At 38.6% G+C, this 16,689-nt stretch overlaps 1 protein-coding gene and 1 long non-coding RNA gene across 2 annotated transcripts in view; both read right to left on the bottom strand.

Annotated features, from left to right (window-relative positions):
• Window positions 1–2,363, bottom strand: part of LOC131015997 (mitochondrial phosphate carrier protein 3, mitochondrial-like) — a 3,887-nt gene extending 1,524 nt beyond the window's left edge. The window contains exons 1-3 of the mRNA XM_057944541.1: window positions 1,803–2,363; window positions 594–955; window positions 464–507 (exon numbers count right to left, since the gene is read on the bottom strand). Of these exons, the coding sequence (XP_057800524.1) occupies window positions 464–507; window positions 594–955; window positions 1,803–2,090 (694 nt within the window). The 5' untranslated portion in view covers window positions 2,091–2,363. The remainder of the gene's footprint in view (window positions 1–463; window positions 508–593; window positions 956–1,802) is intronic.
• Window positions 2,364–10,612: 8,249 nt separating this feature from the next.
• LOC131016034 (uncharacterized) lies at window positions 10,613–12,347 on the bottom strand. Its single transcript, XR_009098829.1, has 3 exons — window positions 12,224–12,347; window positions 11,219–11,282; window positions 10,613–10,856 (listed from the first exon to the last, which is right to left on the bottom strand). It is a non-coding gene; the product is annotated as an uncharacterized LOC131016034 (long non-coding RNA).
• Between the last annotated feature and the right edge of the window lie 4,342 nt (window positions 12,348–16,689).

Genomic DNA, 16,689 nt, shown 5'->3' with positions numbered 1-16,689 from the left:
CATGGTCAAGAAGAAAAGGAGAGTGCAAATTTGTAATGCCAAATTGATAATGCTTAATACTCTCAGGTGAGGCGTGATAACTTACACAAAGCAGAATAGTGATGGTGAAGTTGATGACGATGATAACAGAGAGGTATATGTATAGACCAAATCAGTTGACCATTACTTTGGGCAATAGCCCAGCCATTTAATGCATGTATGAGACATGATTCAGTCTAAGTTGGTCAATAAGAAGATGCTCATTTTTGCTTCAATTTAAGCATATCCAGCCTAAAACTCGCATAGTAAGTGTTTCACCCTAAAACTCACAAAGCATAAAATATAATCCAAGAGTGGAATTTAACAATATTCTTGTAGAAAGCAGTTCACCATCTTTGCAAAAGAATACTTATTCCTAGCTGCACCCACCCCATCAAACATTGCTTACCGCTAGCAGAGGAAATAAAAGAAGTCCAGAACTTACATGGAATTTGACGTCCCCAGAGAGGAACCAGGCCCTTGTACAGTCTGCAACCATTGACAAATTGAGACTCAACATAACTTTACATCAAGCAATAGAAGGTCAAAACAAATGCAGAAGTTATCTAACATACCCAAGAGCTCCTTCAGATCTCACAAACTTGGGAAGTCCATCAGACAAACCCCTAGCAAATCCAGGCTGAGTCTGAACCCGAACCTTCACAGCTTCCATAGGGCAAAGAGCAACATCAGCAATCAACTCAGCAGATGCAGAGCCGGCAAGATAGATTAAAGTCTTGTACTTAGCCGCATTTTCTGGTCCAGCAAGGTCAGAATAGTACTTCTTAAAGAATTCATAGAATCCAAACTTGCAGGCACCCTGAGCGCTGTAACCTAGCAGAGTAGGTACCCAGCCCCTGAAGAAACCTCTAGCTCCCTGCTCCTTTAGTAGCACTCCAAAACCTGATGAGATGCTCTTGTACTTGGCAGGATCAATCTGGCAACATAGACAACATAGACTTGGTTTAAACTCAAGTTCAGATGCCTAATGCACCATTACAAGCCTATCAGTGGAAATTTTACCGGTTATTTATTTGGTCCGATCCATCACACCCAACACAAAATTCTGTATGTTATATCTCCAGAAAAATATTAGAGAAGATATTCTTCATTAAAATAACATGATGAAAAACCAATAAGCTATTTGGGTGACTGGTCTCTGATTTTACCAAACATCGCATATTTCCAATTTCAGAATTCATCATATATGGTAACTGTGCCCTCAGGGCGACTCCCACAAAAATTTCGGTTACTCACATCTTCACGAAAATATCAGAGAATGTGTTTTGCGTCTTTTACATTAGATAGTGCATTAATAAACCAAAAGTGTTATTAACATTTCTGATCTCAATAAACATCACATAATTCTGATCTTAAAAATCAACATATATTGTTTAATTAACCTCAAGATTAGATGAAGAAAGTAAACAGTTGAACATAGTGACAGCAGTAAATAGTAAATATAAATCAGGTTCTAGATCATGAAACTAAGCATGTTTGGTTCATCATCAATTTCAACACATGTCACTGCAATAAACCTTGAATAACGACAACAACAACGACGGCAACAACAACAACAATCATCAACACAAAGAGCACATAGATCTAATCCAGAATCTAGTCAATAGAAGTCTTCAAATTCAGAAAAAATGGATAGCAAAGTAGACAAGGCAAAAGGATCCGTCAACAACGAGAATACATAGTCAGATACATCTTCCAGAAGAGATACGAAATAATCGAAACAAGAAGGAAGTAAAACGAAGCTTAGGCGAATAGATCTGTACCTGCATATTACATTTGACTAGATCAAGAGGAGTGACGGCCATGTGAGTAAGACCGCAGCTGAGTATTCCACCAACCGTACAGGCGGCGTAGAACTGAGAAGAGTACATCTCGATCTTTCCAGGCTCGTTCGGCGCCTGAATCATGAATCCGCCGCTAGGAGCGGAAGCAGCCGCCGCCGGCGAACTGGAATGCGAGGCCATTTTGTGGAGATTTAGGGGTTTGGAGGTGAAAGAGGAGCTGTAGAGGAAGGATGGGATAAGAGACTGACGGTCGGAGGAGAAAGCCATGGGCGGCGGTTCAACGGCGGCTCCTCCGGAAATGGTGGTCGAGTTTTCCCGATTGAAGAAAACCAAAAGCAGAAAGCGCAGCAATGTTATTGGGGAAAGGAAATCATGCGTTATTTATACGAAAGCGAAATTTGAGAAAACCCCTCTGCTACGACGCAATACGCGAATTTACCATAATGTACATGTCTTCATTCCCGGCCTACATCTAAATTCGGCCACAATTTTGGATAGTTTGGTAATCATAAGAAATCAGATTTCTTTTTAATTATGAAACTAGCACGCCCATCCGTGCTATGCACAGCGAATATCGAAATTAAACGACATGTTTAAGTAAATGAGTATAAATATTAAATAGAATTAAAATATAAATAAATATAAAATATATTTAAAAAAAATAAACACATCAATTTCTCTATATTATTTGATGATGAAAATTAATATTACACATTATTATCATAGAATATTACACGTCATAAGAAATAAATAAATATTTTCATACACAAACATAGATTAAAAATTGTAAAATTTAATGAAAAGATACATAATTTATTCTTTTTAAATTAATTTTTGATGATTTTATACCATATTAAATATTTTGTCACAAACTTATGTATAATATGCATTTAAATATTTATGCATAAATTAAATTTGAGGATGTTAATAAAATAATTAAATTATATAAAAGAATAGAGGAAAGAAATAGTGGGAGAAGAAACAGAAAAAAAAAAAGTGGAAAAGGATGGAGGGAAAACTCCTCTTTTATATATTACTAGAACACCCACTCGTGCGTTGCACGGCAAGTGCTGCACGTTGAGTGTTATTTTTAAATAATATTTTAAATAAATAAATATGAAAATAAGACATGATATTCATATAAATTAAATTTAATTATAATTAAATGCAAAACAATAGCACACATATTGTCATACATTTTGAAAAACTTCCCTATACACAACATTTGTAGTAGTACTATCATCATTTCTACCATCTTCAGAAAGCAATATTTTAAGTCCTGCTCGACTTCGTACTCTTGACACTGCAACGTACAATTGGCCATGTGTAAAAACTGGTCTTGGCAAGAATAAACCAACATGAGAAAACGATTGCCCTTGACTTTTGTTGATCGTCATTGCATAAGATACAATCAGGGGGAATTGTCGTCGTTCAAACTTAAATGACAATCTTGGATCAGCAGGAGTCAATGACATTCTTGGAATCAAAATTTAATCTACGTATCCTCACTCTTTTTCTAATTAAGCCACGTTCAACCACATAAATTCATTGTTCATCAAGTTCATTCTATCTCATTTCTTCTGAAACCGTAAATCTTACTCCTCATTTGAAAAAACTTCCCATTCTGTTCTTTGCCCAACAATCATTCAGATCTTTTCACTGCAGAGCTTCAACTGTAAAATTTATTAGTCTGTAAATTTTCATAACTTTATTCGACACAGCAGAATACCTTCAACTATCTTCTTATTTATTTACTTTCTGCAAATACAGAAACACCTAACCTCTCACATGATTTTCATTCTTAAATTCAGATGCCCAAACACACATCTTCGGTTAAAGAAAACACACACACGCTTATACATAATCTGATGCCCTCAACGATTCATCTCTCTAAACTCATCGAAAATTGAAAAGAAATTAGAACCAATAGAAGTAGAATAAAATTCTGTCAGTTACACAATTGGAATAAAATTGGACACTTTGAGATTGAGATAGGAGGCGGCAGATGGCCAAAGGTGGAGGTGGTCACCGGATTTAGGATTGAGGCCGAGCAGGAGCACGTTGGTGTAGGAGGGGGCGGCGACGGCCACCGTCGCTGCATGTGCAGCAGCGGCTGTGGCTGTGCAGCGGCGACGAGAGAGAGTACCGGGGGGAGATATATGGCTTTTGGGTGAAGAGGTGGAAGGCGGTGGAGATGTGGGCTGTGGTGGTGGTGACCGCGGCAGTGGCGGTCGGCGAAGTCGCCGGAGTCTGGGCGGCGGCGTAGGTTGTTCGTGTGTGGGCGTGTTCTGTGAGAAGAGAGTAAGAGAGGGAATGAGAAAGTTTAAGAGGGGGCGAGAGGCGTCGTTGGCCGGAGGAGGCGGCGGCGGTGGCAGTTTCCAGAGGGAGGGTGCTTGAGTTTGAGAGATGTGATCAGAGAGATTTGTAAATTGTGTAAATTATTTATTTTGTTTTAAAATTCGTTGATTTAGACAGTTATGGTTGGGAGTTAGTGGGAGTTAATTAAATTACTCGGATACATTGAATGGGTTTGATTAAATAATTGTATTTGTGATATTAAGACAATTATTTTCGAAAAAATGACACCTATTAATTTGAAAATTTAAAATTTGGAGAGGTAGGTGGCAGGAAAAATGACCGTTTAACTGGTCTTTAATATAATATATAGATATAGATAGATATAGATATAGATATAGATTCCAGTAGTTAAATGTTTAGGTTTTCTTTTTTCAACAGGCAACAGCCAAGTGCGTTGTGTGGGTGCTTGTGTATACGGCATGAGTCATGACTCATAACTAGAATCGGGGTCGTGTTCACGGTTCAGTAACCGTCAATTTTATACCTCTCCCAGACAAACATGTTAGTAATGATACATATTTACCAACTTCCTTTATAAAAAATAATCCTAATTAGAAATGTGACGAATTTTAATAAAAATGATTATGGTACTGTGAGGGTAGATAATTAATGGTATTGTGAAGAATATAGTCCACCTTCACCATATAATAAATAGTTTCTTACAAAAATATGGTTTGTGCTACCAATTCTTCTACTCATGAGGCTTCGGCCGTTAATTCCGGTGAAGAAATATTCAAGCTTGTGAGATCGTTTTTGGAGGCGGCTAGTTATTTAATGCCAGATAGCCCTCCGTGAAAAGAATTGAAGTAGAGAGCATTCATTCTTCACGATCGTCACGCCGCTGGTGAATGCCTTCATTGATATTACTTCTCCTCTGATGCGCTATGGGGCGAAATAGTTTTCCGACGATGTTTTCGTACGAGGAGATCCTTGTTCTTACGCATCGTTAATGCACTGCAGTCGGATGCTTACTCCAACTGCGATGAGATGCAACCAAGAGAGTCGGCTTCACCTCGTTGTAGAAATGTACAGTGACAATTTGACAACTCGAGTATCTGTGTGTTGCTTCACCGACGGTCTTGGAGGTTGAAAATTTTTTGTCGATGCATCGTTGGCATCTTCGGTGCAGAATATTTGAGGAGGCCAACCAATTGCCAAAGGTCGCTAGCTATGTACGAAGTGAAGCGCAGCTTTCTCGAAATACTAAGGAGCCTCGATTGCATGCACTGGACTTGGAAGAATTGTCCGACGACGTGGTAAGGAGTTTACACACGAGTTGATCACGACGAGTCGATAATTCTCCTCGAGGCGGTTGCATCCTAGCATGATATTTTTAAGTCCCCGACTCAAATAATGACATCAATGTGCTTAATCAGACGTTGTTGTTTAACGATGTTCTTGCGGGAAGGGTTCTGCCGGTACAATTCGAGGTCAACGACTCTCACTTCATCATGAGATACTACTTAACCGATGGCAACTACCCAGATTCACCAACGTTTGTCAAGAGTCCTCCATTCGCGGCTGATGAGAAGGAAAGAAGATTCAAAGTGATTGGTGGACGTCGTATACCACCAAATAATTCCTGCGGAATTACCAAAATAAATTAGTATAATGGTAAGCAGGGTCGATCCCACAGAGAGCAGTTAAAAATCATTCAAATCCCTAAATCTATAAAATCGGTGATGCCACCACGCCTTAACTTTGGAGAAAATATTAATTAACTAAGAAAACAAAATTAAATCAAATAAAATACTCTAGAAATAAATCAATAAAGAAGGTAATTCGGCTCAAATAAATCCACACTAATTTAATCTCTGATCCTTGACGCAATAATTAATTAATCCCTATTAACCAATTAGTTATAGGATACCGTGATACGCACTGACATACCCCAATTCCTACTTAGTGTGTCGATAGACAGCTAGATACGCTAGTCTTGTCTATTTCCCTTATTAAAATATAACCTAGCTGGATACGTCAGTCTTAGATTTAATATTCTAATAGCATTAAGATGAAGGAACCCAATTTATATCAATTATCCTACATACGCTAATAATTAATATACCAATTAATTTCTACTACGAACATGGTAGTTTTATCACTAATCAGCCCTATTCCAACAATTACGGATTGGAGGTGCTAATTGACTATAATCCAATTAAACCTAAGTTGATCAGACTTAAATAAAATTAGAATTATCTTTAAACCTAGGAATTAATCGGAATCAATTTTAAAATCAATTAGGTCTCACAGATTATTAAATTAATGTTTCATTATTCTCGCCGAATTAAAAACTTAGCTACTCATAATTAAATTAACAATAACTAAAGAAATAAAAGAAAACATAATAATCAAATATGAAATAAACAAATAAAACGTAAATTAAAACAAACGAAATAATTAAAACGATTGAAATTGAACTTGAAGAAAATTAACCACAATTCGTAAACTCCTTCAAGATCCAGTAGCTATTCTCTTCCCCAATTTCCAAAGCGAGAAAACGTGCAAAATAGTAAAATCAAAACCTTGCAAGCATGAAAAACCTTAAAAGAAAAAAACGTCTGCATTAAACTAAGGAAATAAGTGTATCCCCTAATTCTAATCAAAGTCAAACATCTAATACTAGTCCAAAAGTGCGGCTGTATCAATTGTTAAGCAAATAAACCTAAACTTAACTTCCATGCATGCGGCTCTCTCTAAAGCAAATATATATATGGGTAATTAACCCCTAAGATAGCCGCCTTCCTCTAACAACATGGGCTTCGGCCCTTTAAAAAGTAAAGCCTCAAAAAATAATTAAAACATGAGTTTTCAGCCTAATTAAATCTAGAATAATTAATCCAAGCCCAATCTCAAAACTCCTCCAAAATCAATCAACTTCTTCCACAATTCTCGACTTTCACTAACTTCCTCCGCCCACGAGCATCCATCTCCAATCCATCTAATTCATGTGCCAAAACGTCACAAATCATGTAAAATCAATATAAAACCACAGCAAAACATACACTAAAATAAGCAACTAAAATACATACATCAAATCCCCTCACACTTAGATCATACTTGTCCTCAAGTATGACATAAAAGAAGAATTCAATGGTGAAAATCAGTCACTAGAAATAACTTCCCTCATCGACACGACACTAAAGACTCCAAAAGCAAAGAACGAAACAACGGACACAACAACCAAACGGAAAGAAAACAGAAAGGAACAAGGACACTAACAACGACAAACTCAACTAAAAACAACAGCCAAGTAATCATCAAAACACTAGTAACATGACTGTAACAGCCCGGCTCCAGACTTGACGGCTGTCCCCACAAACCAACACGAGTCTTTTCTAGCGTGTTTTGTCCTCACTCACACGCTTCCTGAGAAACTTCCCAGGGGGTCACCCATCCCGGAATTGCTCCAAGCCAAGCACGCTTAACCTTGGAGTTTCTTCTGTGTGGGCACCAGAAAAGAAGATGCATCTTGTTGATATGAGTAGCACCTATCAATTCATTTAAGCTCTCCTCGAATATGCAGTCCCATACCTGTATATTCTTGGAATCCCTCTCGTTCGGGTGCGTTCCGGTTCATCCCTGCGCCCCTCCGCTTGGAAGTCTTAACCGGAGCCGCTCTTTGTCCGTGCCTCTTTGCACCGGCGATCACTCCGTACTTCATCCCCGGGCGTCACAGGCCCACCAGCTTCCGCTTGGTTCGTCCCCGAACCACACCGTACTGGGAGAGGTTCGGCTCTGATACCACCTGTAACAGCCCGGCTCCTGACTTGACAGCTGTCCCCACAGACCAATACGAGTCTTTTCTAGCGTGTTTTGTCCTCACTCGCACGCTCCCTGAGAAACTTCCCAGGGGGTCACCCATCCCGGAATTGCTCCAAGCCAAACACACTTAACCTTGGAGTTTCTTCCGTTTGGGCACCTAAAAAGAAGATGCATCTTATTGATATGAGTAGCCAATCAAATCCTTTAAGCTCTCCTCGAATATGCAGTCCCATACCTGCATATTCTCGGAATCCCTCTCGTTCGGGTGTGTTCCGGTTCATCCCTGCGCCCCTCCGCTTGGAAGTCTTAACCAGAGCCGCTCTTTGTCCATGCCTCTTTGCACCGGCGATCACTCCGTACTTCGTCCCCGGGCGTCACAGGCCCACCAGCTTCCGCTTGGTTCGTCCCCGAACCTCACCGTACTGGAAGAGGTTCGGCTCTGATACCACCTGTAACAGCCCGGCTCCAGACTTGACGGTTGTCCCCACAGACCAACACGAGTCTTTTCTAGCGTGTTTTGTCCTCACTCACACGCTCCCTGAGAAACTTCCCAGGGGGTCACCCATCCCGGAATTGCTCCAAGCCAAGCACGCTTAACCTTGGAGTTTCTTCCGTGTGGGCACCAGAAAAGAAGATGCATCTTGTTGATATGAGTAGCACCTATCAATTCATTTAAGCTCTCCTCGAATATGCAGTCCCATACCTGCATATTCTTGGAATCCCTCTCGTTCAGGTGCGTTCTGGTTCATCCCTGCGCCCCTCCACTTGGAAGTCTTAACCGGAGCCGCTCTTTGTCCGTGCCTCTTTGCACCGGCGATCACTCCGTACTTCGTCCCCGGGCGTCACAAGGACATACTGCCAAATCGAACTATGCAACTCACAATCGATTCCCAACTCTCAAATCAAGAAAAAGAAATGTAAAACAAGTGTTTTCATTGTCAATCTAGTCCAAAATAAGCAACAACGAGCTCCTCTCAAGGTTCACTCTTCTCTCAAGAATTCATTTGGAAATTCACACGCAAGAAGAAAAATCCACTTAGTCGTGATATGTCATGGTCACATAGTAACTCAAAAAGGTCTTTTCTCATTGGTTGTAATGGGGCTAAGGACCATTCATTATGTTGGCAAGATCCTAGGGGCCCTAAGCTCAATCATTGAAAATCAAAGTGTGCACATCTAATCCAAACCATCATCCACAATTTCAAGTTCATAGAGAAAGAAAGAAAGCAACTAAACTTGGGGAAAAACTCCAACAATAACAATGATACTACATGCTCAACTCAAACTGGTGCAACATCTTTTTCTTTTATTTTATTTTATTTTCTTTTCTTTTTTTTTCTCTTTTTTTTTTTCTTTTTTCCTTCTGCAGCACCTTTTCTTTTTTTATATCCTCAATCAACATGCAATCATCATCTACAAAATATCCCCACAAATCGTCTCCCAAAACTGCTCCCATCCCAAGAACTCAACTGATCAATGCCACTGTTTGGCCAAACGGATCACAGATCCTTATCACTTTACACAAAACAGCATTTTGGGCAAACGGCACATAAGAACACAGCTTAACTTGCTCTAGTAATCAATGGAATGAAGTTCAAATTAGACATGCATCACGGGGCCAAAGAAATGGTCTAAAACAGGCCTTGGCTTAATTATTTAGCGACTATTAAGAACAGAAAGGTTCAAGGCTTCAAACACGGCTCGCTAGGGGTTAATGTTTGGTAGGAATTCAAAAGCAGGCCAAAAGGCTACCCTAGTGCCTTCTATCATGCATTACCAATGACTCACAACATATCACAACTTCATGAATAACAAACCACTCAAAAAGAAAATAGTAGAGAGTGCTCTACTCTATTAAGCTCAATTCTCACTTATATGTGGTTTTTCTACTCACTTGTTGCTCTTATTTGTCATCCCAAATGTCATCCAATAAAAACACAAATTTTCCAATCTCAAAATCCCAAATCTCAAGTATCAAACCTCAAGTTCATCACATAACTCAACCTGGCAGTGTGCTTATCACTAATACTTCAACAATCACAAAGCTCACAACACACAAAACGACATAAAAAAACGGACTCAACAGAACACAACTCAAAGACACCCCCCCTCACACTTAGATTTTGCTTGCCCTCAAGCAAACAAAACAAAGCATAAGCGAATGAGCAACAAGACACTCAACTAAACGAAAAACCAAGACAAAGACAACACAAAAACACACGAAACAAAACAAGAAAAGGAAGGAAGTCACCATGTACGCTGCCGCCGCATCTCCTGTGAAATGGTGGCGCTCAAATCTGTGATGCTCTGTTGTAGGGCTGCCACGTACACGTAATCCACTGCTGCGTCACCTTATTTTATTTTTTTTAAGAAACTTTAACAAAAATTAAATCTAAAGAAAGGGAATTAAAACTGAAAGAAAAACTGAACGAAACGGAAATAAAGAAAAAGAAAAACAAAACGGGAGAAACAAAGGGAAAGAAAATCGGGTTGCCTCCCGATAAGCGCCATTATTTAAAGTCTTTGGCTAGACTATTGATGCAATCAGAATCTCGTCTGAGGTGACAATGGAATTTCTTCCACTGTTTGTAACACCCTAATCTAATTAAAGTGTTAAATATAAATTTAAATAATTTTTTGACAGCGGAAATAACATAAAGATTTGGATTATTTTCAAGAAATAACTTTTTAAATAAAATACTTGAAATAACTTGAAAAGAAGGCCAGCCATGCTAGGAAGCTAATATGATAACATTAAACTTGATAAGTTACACCAAAATCTCAAGAGTAGTTTGAGACTTCGAAAACTGTACAAAACAAAAGGTTAGGTGTAACTACAACATTATATTTTCCAAAAATATTTACTTGACGCGCCCATTCGATCCTCTACGCGTCTCCAACCTTAGTTACCTGAAAATGTTAAACATGGGATGAGCATATGAAATATACTCAGTGTGGGAACATGCAATAATTGTCCACGTTAATAAAATGGTCAACACATATGCACTGCACTGTAATACTGATAACTGAAATTCGCACGGTGGCATACCAAGGACTTTAATGTCCTGGACCCATTGAGCGGGCCCCTGGCGAATAGGTTGCAACCTTAACTGTAACATGTAATCGCATTGTGGCATACCAAGGACGGTGAAGTCCTGGACCCATTGAGCGGGCCCCTAGCGATATAATTGAATTTACAACACATATGGCAAACACATGATATTAAAATGGACAAAGATTAACCACAGCATGTACTGAAATAAATCCCACACCTGTGATTTGAATTATGAAATTGACTGCGAGAAATTAAAGTTCACGTTCCTAGTCGCGCCACACCTAGTCAGATAAATTCAAATAATAAAACATAAGGGTCTAATGAAATGAGAAAATAAGTTAAATCTTTAAAATTTATTCTTGTAAGACCATTATTGATCTAATGAATTAAATAGTAAAATATATTTTCTCATGAAAATTTGAATTGAGAAATGATTTAAAATGAAGTCCAATTTAATTAGAGTAAAATTAAAATCTGAAGCCCAGCTAATAATTAAACTAAGCCCAACCATCATAAATTAAATCTGAGCCCACTAAATTAGATTAGGCCCAAACCCATTTTTCTCTCTTGCCCTAGCTTAAATCCTACACATACATCTCCATCACACACACTTCCACTTACGCAGCCCCCCCCCAACTTCTCCCTCTTCCTCTCTCTCTCGGTCTCCCCTGCCGCCACCGCCGGACAGCCGCCAGTGGCCGGAGGCCGGCGGCTCTGGCCTCTTCTCTCTTCCCTTTTCTTCCTATCTCCCTCTCACCCCTCACTTCTCGCCCTCCTCCCTCATCTCTCTTCCTCCTCCCCTTTTGGCCGACAGCAGCGGCCGTCTGCGCCGCTCCCAGGTCGACAGCAGCTGTCCCAGCCACCTCTTCTCCGGACCGGCACAGCAGCGGCCGAGACCGTGCCGCCGCCCCTGTCTTCTGTCTCCTTCCGCCAGCCGCCGCCTTCCGTCAGCAAGAGCGCACGGCGGCGCCATCCCCACCGTACATCCCCCTGTTCTATGCCACAAACTCCCATCTCCAGTTTCTTCTCCTATTTTTCCTTTTCTATGTAATTAGCAATTATGCCTTTTGATTTACAGAAGGAACAGAAAAAAAATAGATATAAGCATACTTGGATTTGAAAACAAACTTTTGGAATTTTTGGTTTTGGCATGAAGGAAAATAACGAAGAAAATGATTGATATACTGAAATGAAATAACTTTACAAAAGTTATTAAGATTACCAGCTTGGATTCTGTAGTGAGAGATGGAAATGGAGTTATATGCTGTAGGAAAACAGATGAAGAAAAAACGATTTGGGGATGATGAAGTGGAGTTTAAATAGACTGAAATTACGTAGGGTGGAAGAATTAAGTTTTGCTTCTTCAAACTCAGAATATGTGGCTGGTAAGAAAACACTGAAATTGTGGTTAAGGGAGCTTTACTTTCTCCCCAAGAATTCGAAGTTGTGGCTGAGGAAGAAATCAAATTGTGGCCAAGTAAATTGTACGTGCTCCCCAAGCAGAATATGTGACTAATCAAAAAAACATGTAACCAGAGTTTTGGGCTCTTAAGGGCTGAAAGTAATTTGAAATAAGGCCCAATAGAGAATTTGAAATATTCAATTATGGCCCAAATGTAGAGAACTATGTAAATATTTATAAATGATCAACTTGAGCATAAAAATTTTCATTTGCTAAATTAATAATCTGTAATCTAAAATTATTTATCTAACTAGGGGCGCGACTATATATTTTACGAACTTGCTATATAAATATTCTTTTCATGATTTAAAATTAGTTATAATATAAATAATGTAATCAAATAAATAATTAATTAATTAAATGGGTTCGGGCTGTTACACTGTTGTCATATGAGATGCATCGCAATATGGCTCCAACTTGTGATAGTTGACTACAAACGTCTTTGCCGTAGCCAAACTCTTAATCTCCACTGGTCCGCCTGGCCAAACAGACTGTATCTCAAAAGGACCTATCCATTGCCTTCCAAGCATGAATCGGACCTTTTCACCGACTTCAAATGTTCTCCAGAATCGATGCTTGTGATAAGCTATCGCTATTAGATCTGCATACCCCATGTTGGTATTATAGGCTTCCAAACGGAGCTCCTCCTCACACTTATCTTTTAAGTCAGGTGGTTCCACATTAAAATGCAGAGTTCTATAACGTGGCTTCCGTCTGGGCAAACGAACCGTATGTCCAGAACCTGTGAGTTTTGAGTCAGCATGAAGAAATTTGATTTGTTTGGGCAAACAGAACGTATTTCCAGAATCTGCCAATTTCGAGTGAGCATGGAGAGACTTGGTAGATTCTTTGACTTCTTCATTGTTCATCCCACGAGCATCAAGACCAGTTGCTCTTTTGATCAAGGTCGGTTCCAACTTGTCCTGCACAGATTTAGTCTCAAGATATTCTTGGACAGAAGGGTCAGTAATGTTAGTGGCACAAACAGTTTTAACAACAAGAGGATTTTTCATGGTATCATCAATATTGAAAGTGAACTTCTCTCCATGATAATCCAAACAAATAGTACCATTATAAACATCAATGACCGCCCTAGTGGTCCTTAAGAAAGGACGACCTAATAGAACACCAACTGACTTCTTCGCGGTCTTCTCAATTTCACTATCGTAGAGGAGGTTCGGCTTGGACGATCTGCTCATAAACAAAGAAAATAAAAAAAAGAAAAATAGACAAAGGGAAAAGAATTAATTAACACCGCTCCCCGGCAACGGCGCCAATTTAGTGGACGTCGTATACCACCAAATAATTCCTGCGGAATTACCAAAATAAATTAGTATAATGGTAAGCACGGTCGATCTCACAGAGAGCAGTTAAAAATCATTCAAATCCCTAAATCTATAAAATCGGTGATGCCACCACACCTTAACTTTGGAGAAAATATTAATTAACTAAGAAAACAAAATTAAATCAAATAAAATACTCTAGAAATAAATCAATAAAGAAGGTAATTCGGCTCAAATAAATCCACAGTAATTTAATCTCTGATCCTTGACGCAATAATTAATTAATCCCTATTAACCAATTAGTTATAGGATACCTTGATACGCACTGACATACCCCAATTCCTACTTACTGTGTCGATAGACAGCTAGATACGCTAGTCTTGTCTATTTCCCTTATTAAAATATAACCTAGCTGGATACGCCAGTCTTAGATTTAATATTCTAATAGCATTAAGATGAAGGAACCCAATTTATATCAATTATCCTAGATACGCTAGTAATAATTAATATGTCAATTAATTCCTACTACGAACATGGTAGTTTTATCACTAATCAGCCCTATTCCAACAATTACGGATTGGAGGTGCTAATTGACTATAATCCAATTAAACTTAAGTTGATCAAACTTAAATAAAATTGGAATTATCTTTAAACCTAGGAATTAATCGGAATCAATAGGAATCAATTTTAAAATCAATTATGTCTCACAGATTATTAAATTAATGTTTCATTATTCTCGCCGAATTAAAAGCTTAGCTACTCATAATTAAATTAACAATAACTAAAGAAATAAAAGAAAACATAATAATCAAATATGAAATAAACAAATAAAACGTAAATTAAAACTAACGAAATAATTAAAACGATTGAAATTGAACTTGAATAAAATTAACCACAATTCGTAAACTCCTTCAAGATCCAGTAGCTATTCTCTTCCCCAATTTCCAAAGCGAGAAAACATGCAATATAGTAAAATCAAAACCTTGCATGCATGAAAAACCTTAAAAGAAAAAAACGTCTGCATTAAACTAAGGAAATAAGTGTATCCCCTAATTCTAATCAAAGTCAAACATCTAATACTAGTCCAAAAGTGCGGCTGTATCAATTGTTAAGCAAATAAACCTAAACTTAACTTCCATGCATGCGGCTCTCTCTAAAGCAAATATATATATGGGTAATTAACCCCTAAGATAGCCGCCTTCCTCTAACAACATGGGCTTCGGCCCTTTAAAAAATAAAGCCTCAAAAAATAATTAAAACATGAGTTTTGGGCATAATTAAATCTAGAATAATTAATCCAAGCTCAATCTCAAAACTCCTCCAAAATCAATCAACTTCTTCCACAATTCTCGACTTTCACTAACTTCCTCCGCCCACGAGCATTCATCTCCAATCCATCTAATTCATGTGCCAAAACGTCACAAATCATGTAAAATCAATATAAAACCACAGCAAAACACACACTAAAATAAGCAACTAAAATACACACATCAGTGATGCAAGAACCTTCGAGGAATGATATAGGACGAGCTTTTACGTTCTTCAAGCCCGTTGGACTATTATCAAAGGTCATGCTCGACTATGGAAGAATGAGCAATGCAACGATGTCATGTTTGCGTTTATAATTTTGCACAACATGATAATCGACGATGAAGAAAAAATGCTTGGAAATGGGAAGATGAGGGGAACAAAAAGACGTCGAGCAACACTCATATATCAAGCTACGCAAGGAGTTCCGCATGAATTACGAGCGTATTTGGCTCAAGATACAAACATTCACGATAAACGAGTCTACAACCGCCTCCAAAAAGATTTAATCGAACACATTTGAGCATGATTTGGTGTCATCCAACCGTAGTTCAAATTCAATTTTTAATTATTATAATTTTAATTTATTTATTCTTTTTATAATTTTTTAATTATTGTAATCTTCGAATTTAAATTTAATGAAATTTTTTACTTTAAAATTTAATATTTATTTTAAACTTAAAATACATTATTTTCAAAAAATATAATTAAAATCTATAGTCTCTTACAGAGCCCTCATGGTGAGGAGATGGCTCTAAGGTGGAACCCACCTCTATAGAGCCCTAAGAGCAACTCTAGCCCAGATCCTTGGTGCCGGATCGAGCTGGCATGAAATGGAGGGTGGCGGGTTGACGCAGCTGGATGGCTCGAGGGCGGCACGAATGTTGGTGTCGAGGCACGAAGGAGAAATGGACTTTTGCATGAGAAGCATGCGCCCAAAAAAAAATTATTTAAAAATTTGGAAGAGTCCGTTGGCTGACCGTTGCAAAATGCAACGGCTCCTTTAATTTTTATTTTTTTATTTTTAAAAATTTTAATATCTACATATACCCCCATTCTTCACATTTTCATTCACATTTCTTCCAATCTTCTTCTCTCTAGCAAAATGCCTTGATCCTCATCATCATCCTCACCACCTTCGTCCTCATCATCCTCAAGCGGCGACGAGCAACGTGCTCAGCCACAGCTCGTCCTCGCACCAGTGCTCCGTCGAAATTTCGCTCATATGTGGCACGACAAGCCTCTATGCGAGACCACGACATGCACGTTCGTCTCACTTCAAATTTGGAGCACATGGTCTCGTTTTGGTAGTGTAATTTTTATTTTAATTAAATATTGATTTTTAAATTAGAGTAAACATGGAATTAATTGGAAATGAAGATTTTAGCACCACTTATAGCGCCAATGCACTGAAGATGGGTGGCGCTGGACCACCAATTAGCACCACGCCTAAGCGCCAAGGGCTGGAGATGCTCTCAGGGGGCTCTTCATTGCACATGTTCTAAGGAGTTCATGAGGCAGCAGACTCACTACCCATGCATTGTTTTGTCCAATCAACCATCACCATTCTTCTCTAGCTAGGTTTGAGAATAAATGGTCAAAAGAAGCTCATCTTCCTAGCTAGGGACTGCTGGA

Source organism: Salvia miltiorrhiza, chromosome 3, assembly GCF_028751815.1.
Source record: "Salvia miltiorrhiza cultivar Shanhuang (shh) chromosome 3, IMPLAD_Smil_shh, whole genome shotgun sequence".
Lineage (NCBI taxonomy): Eukaryota > Viridiplantae > Streptophyta > Magnoliopsida > Lamiales > Lamiaceae > Salvia > Salvia miltiorrhiza.
Note: the sequence above shows the minus strand (reverse complement) of the source record. Positions and strands in the feature narration are given on the sequence as shown.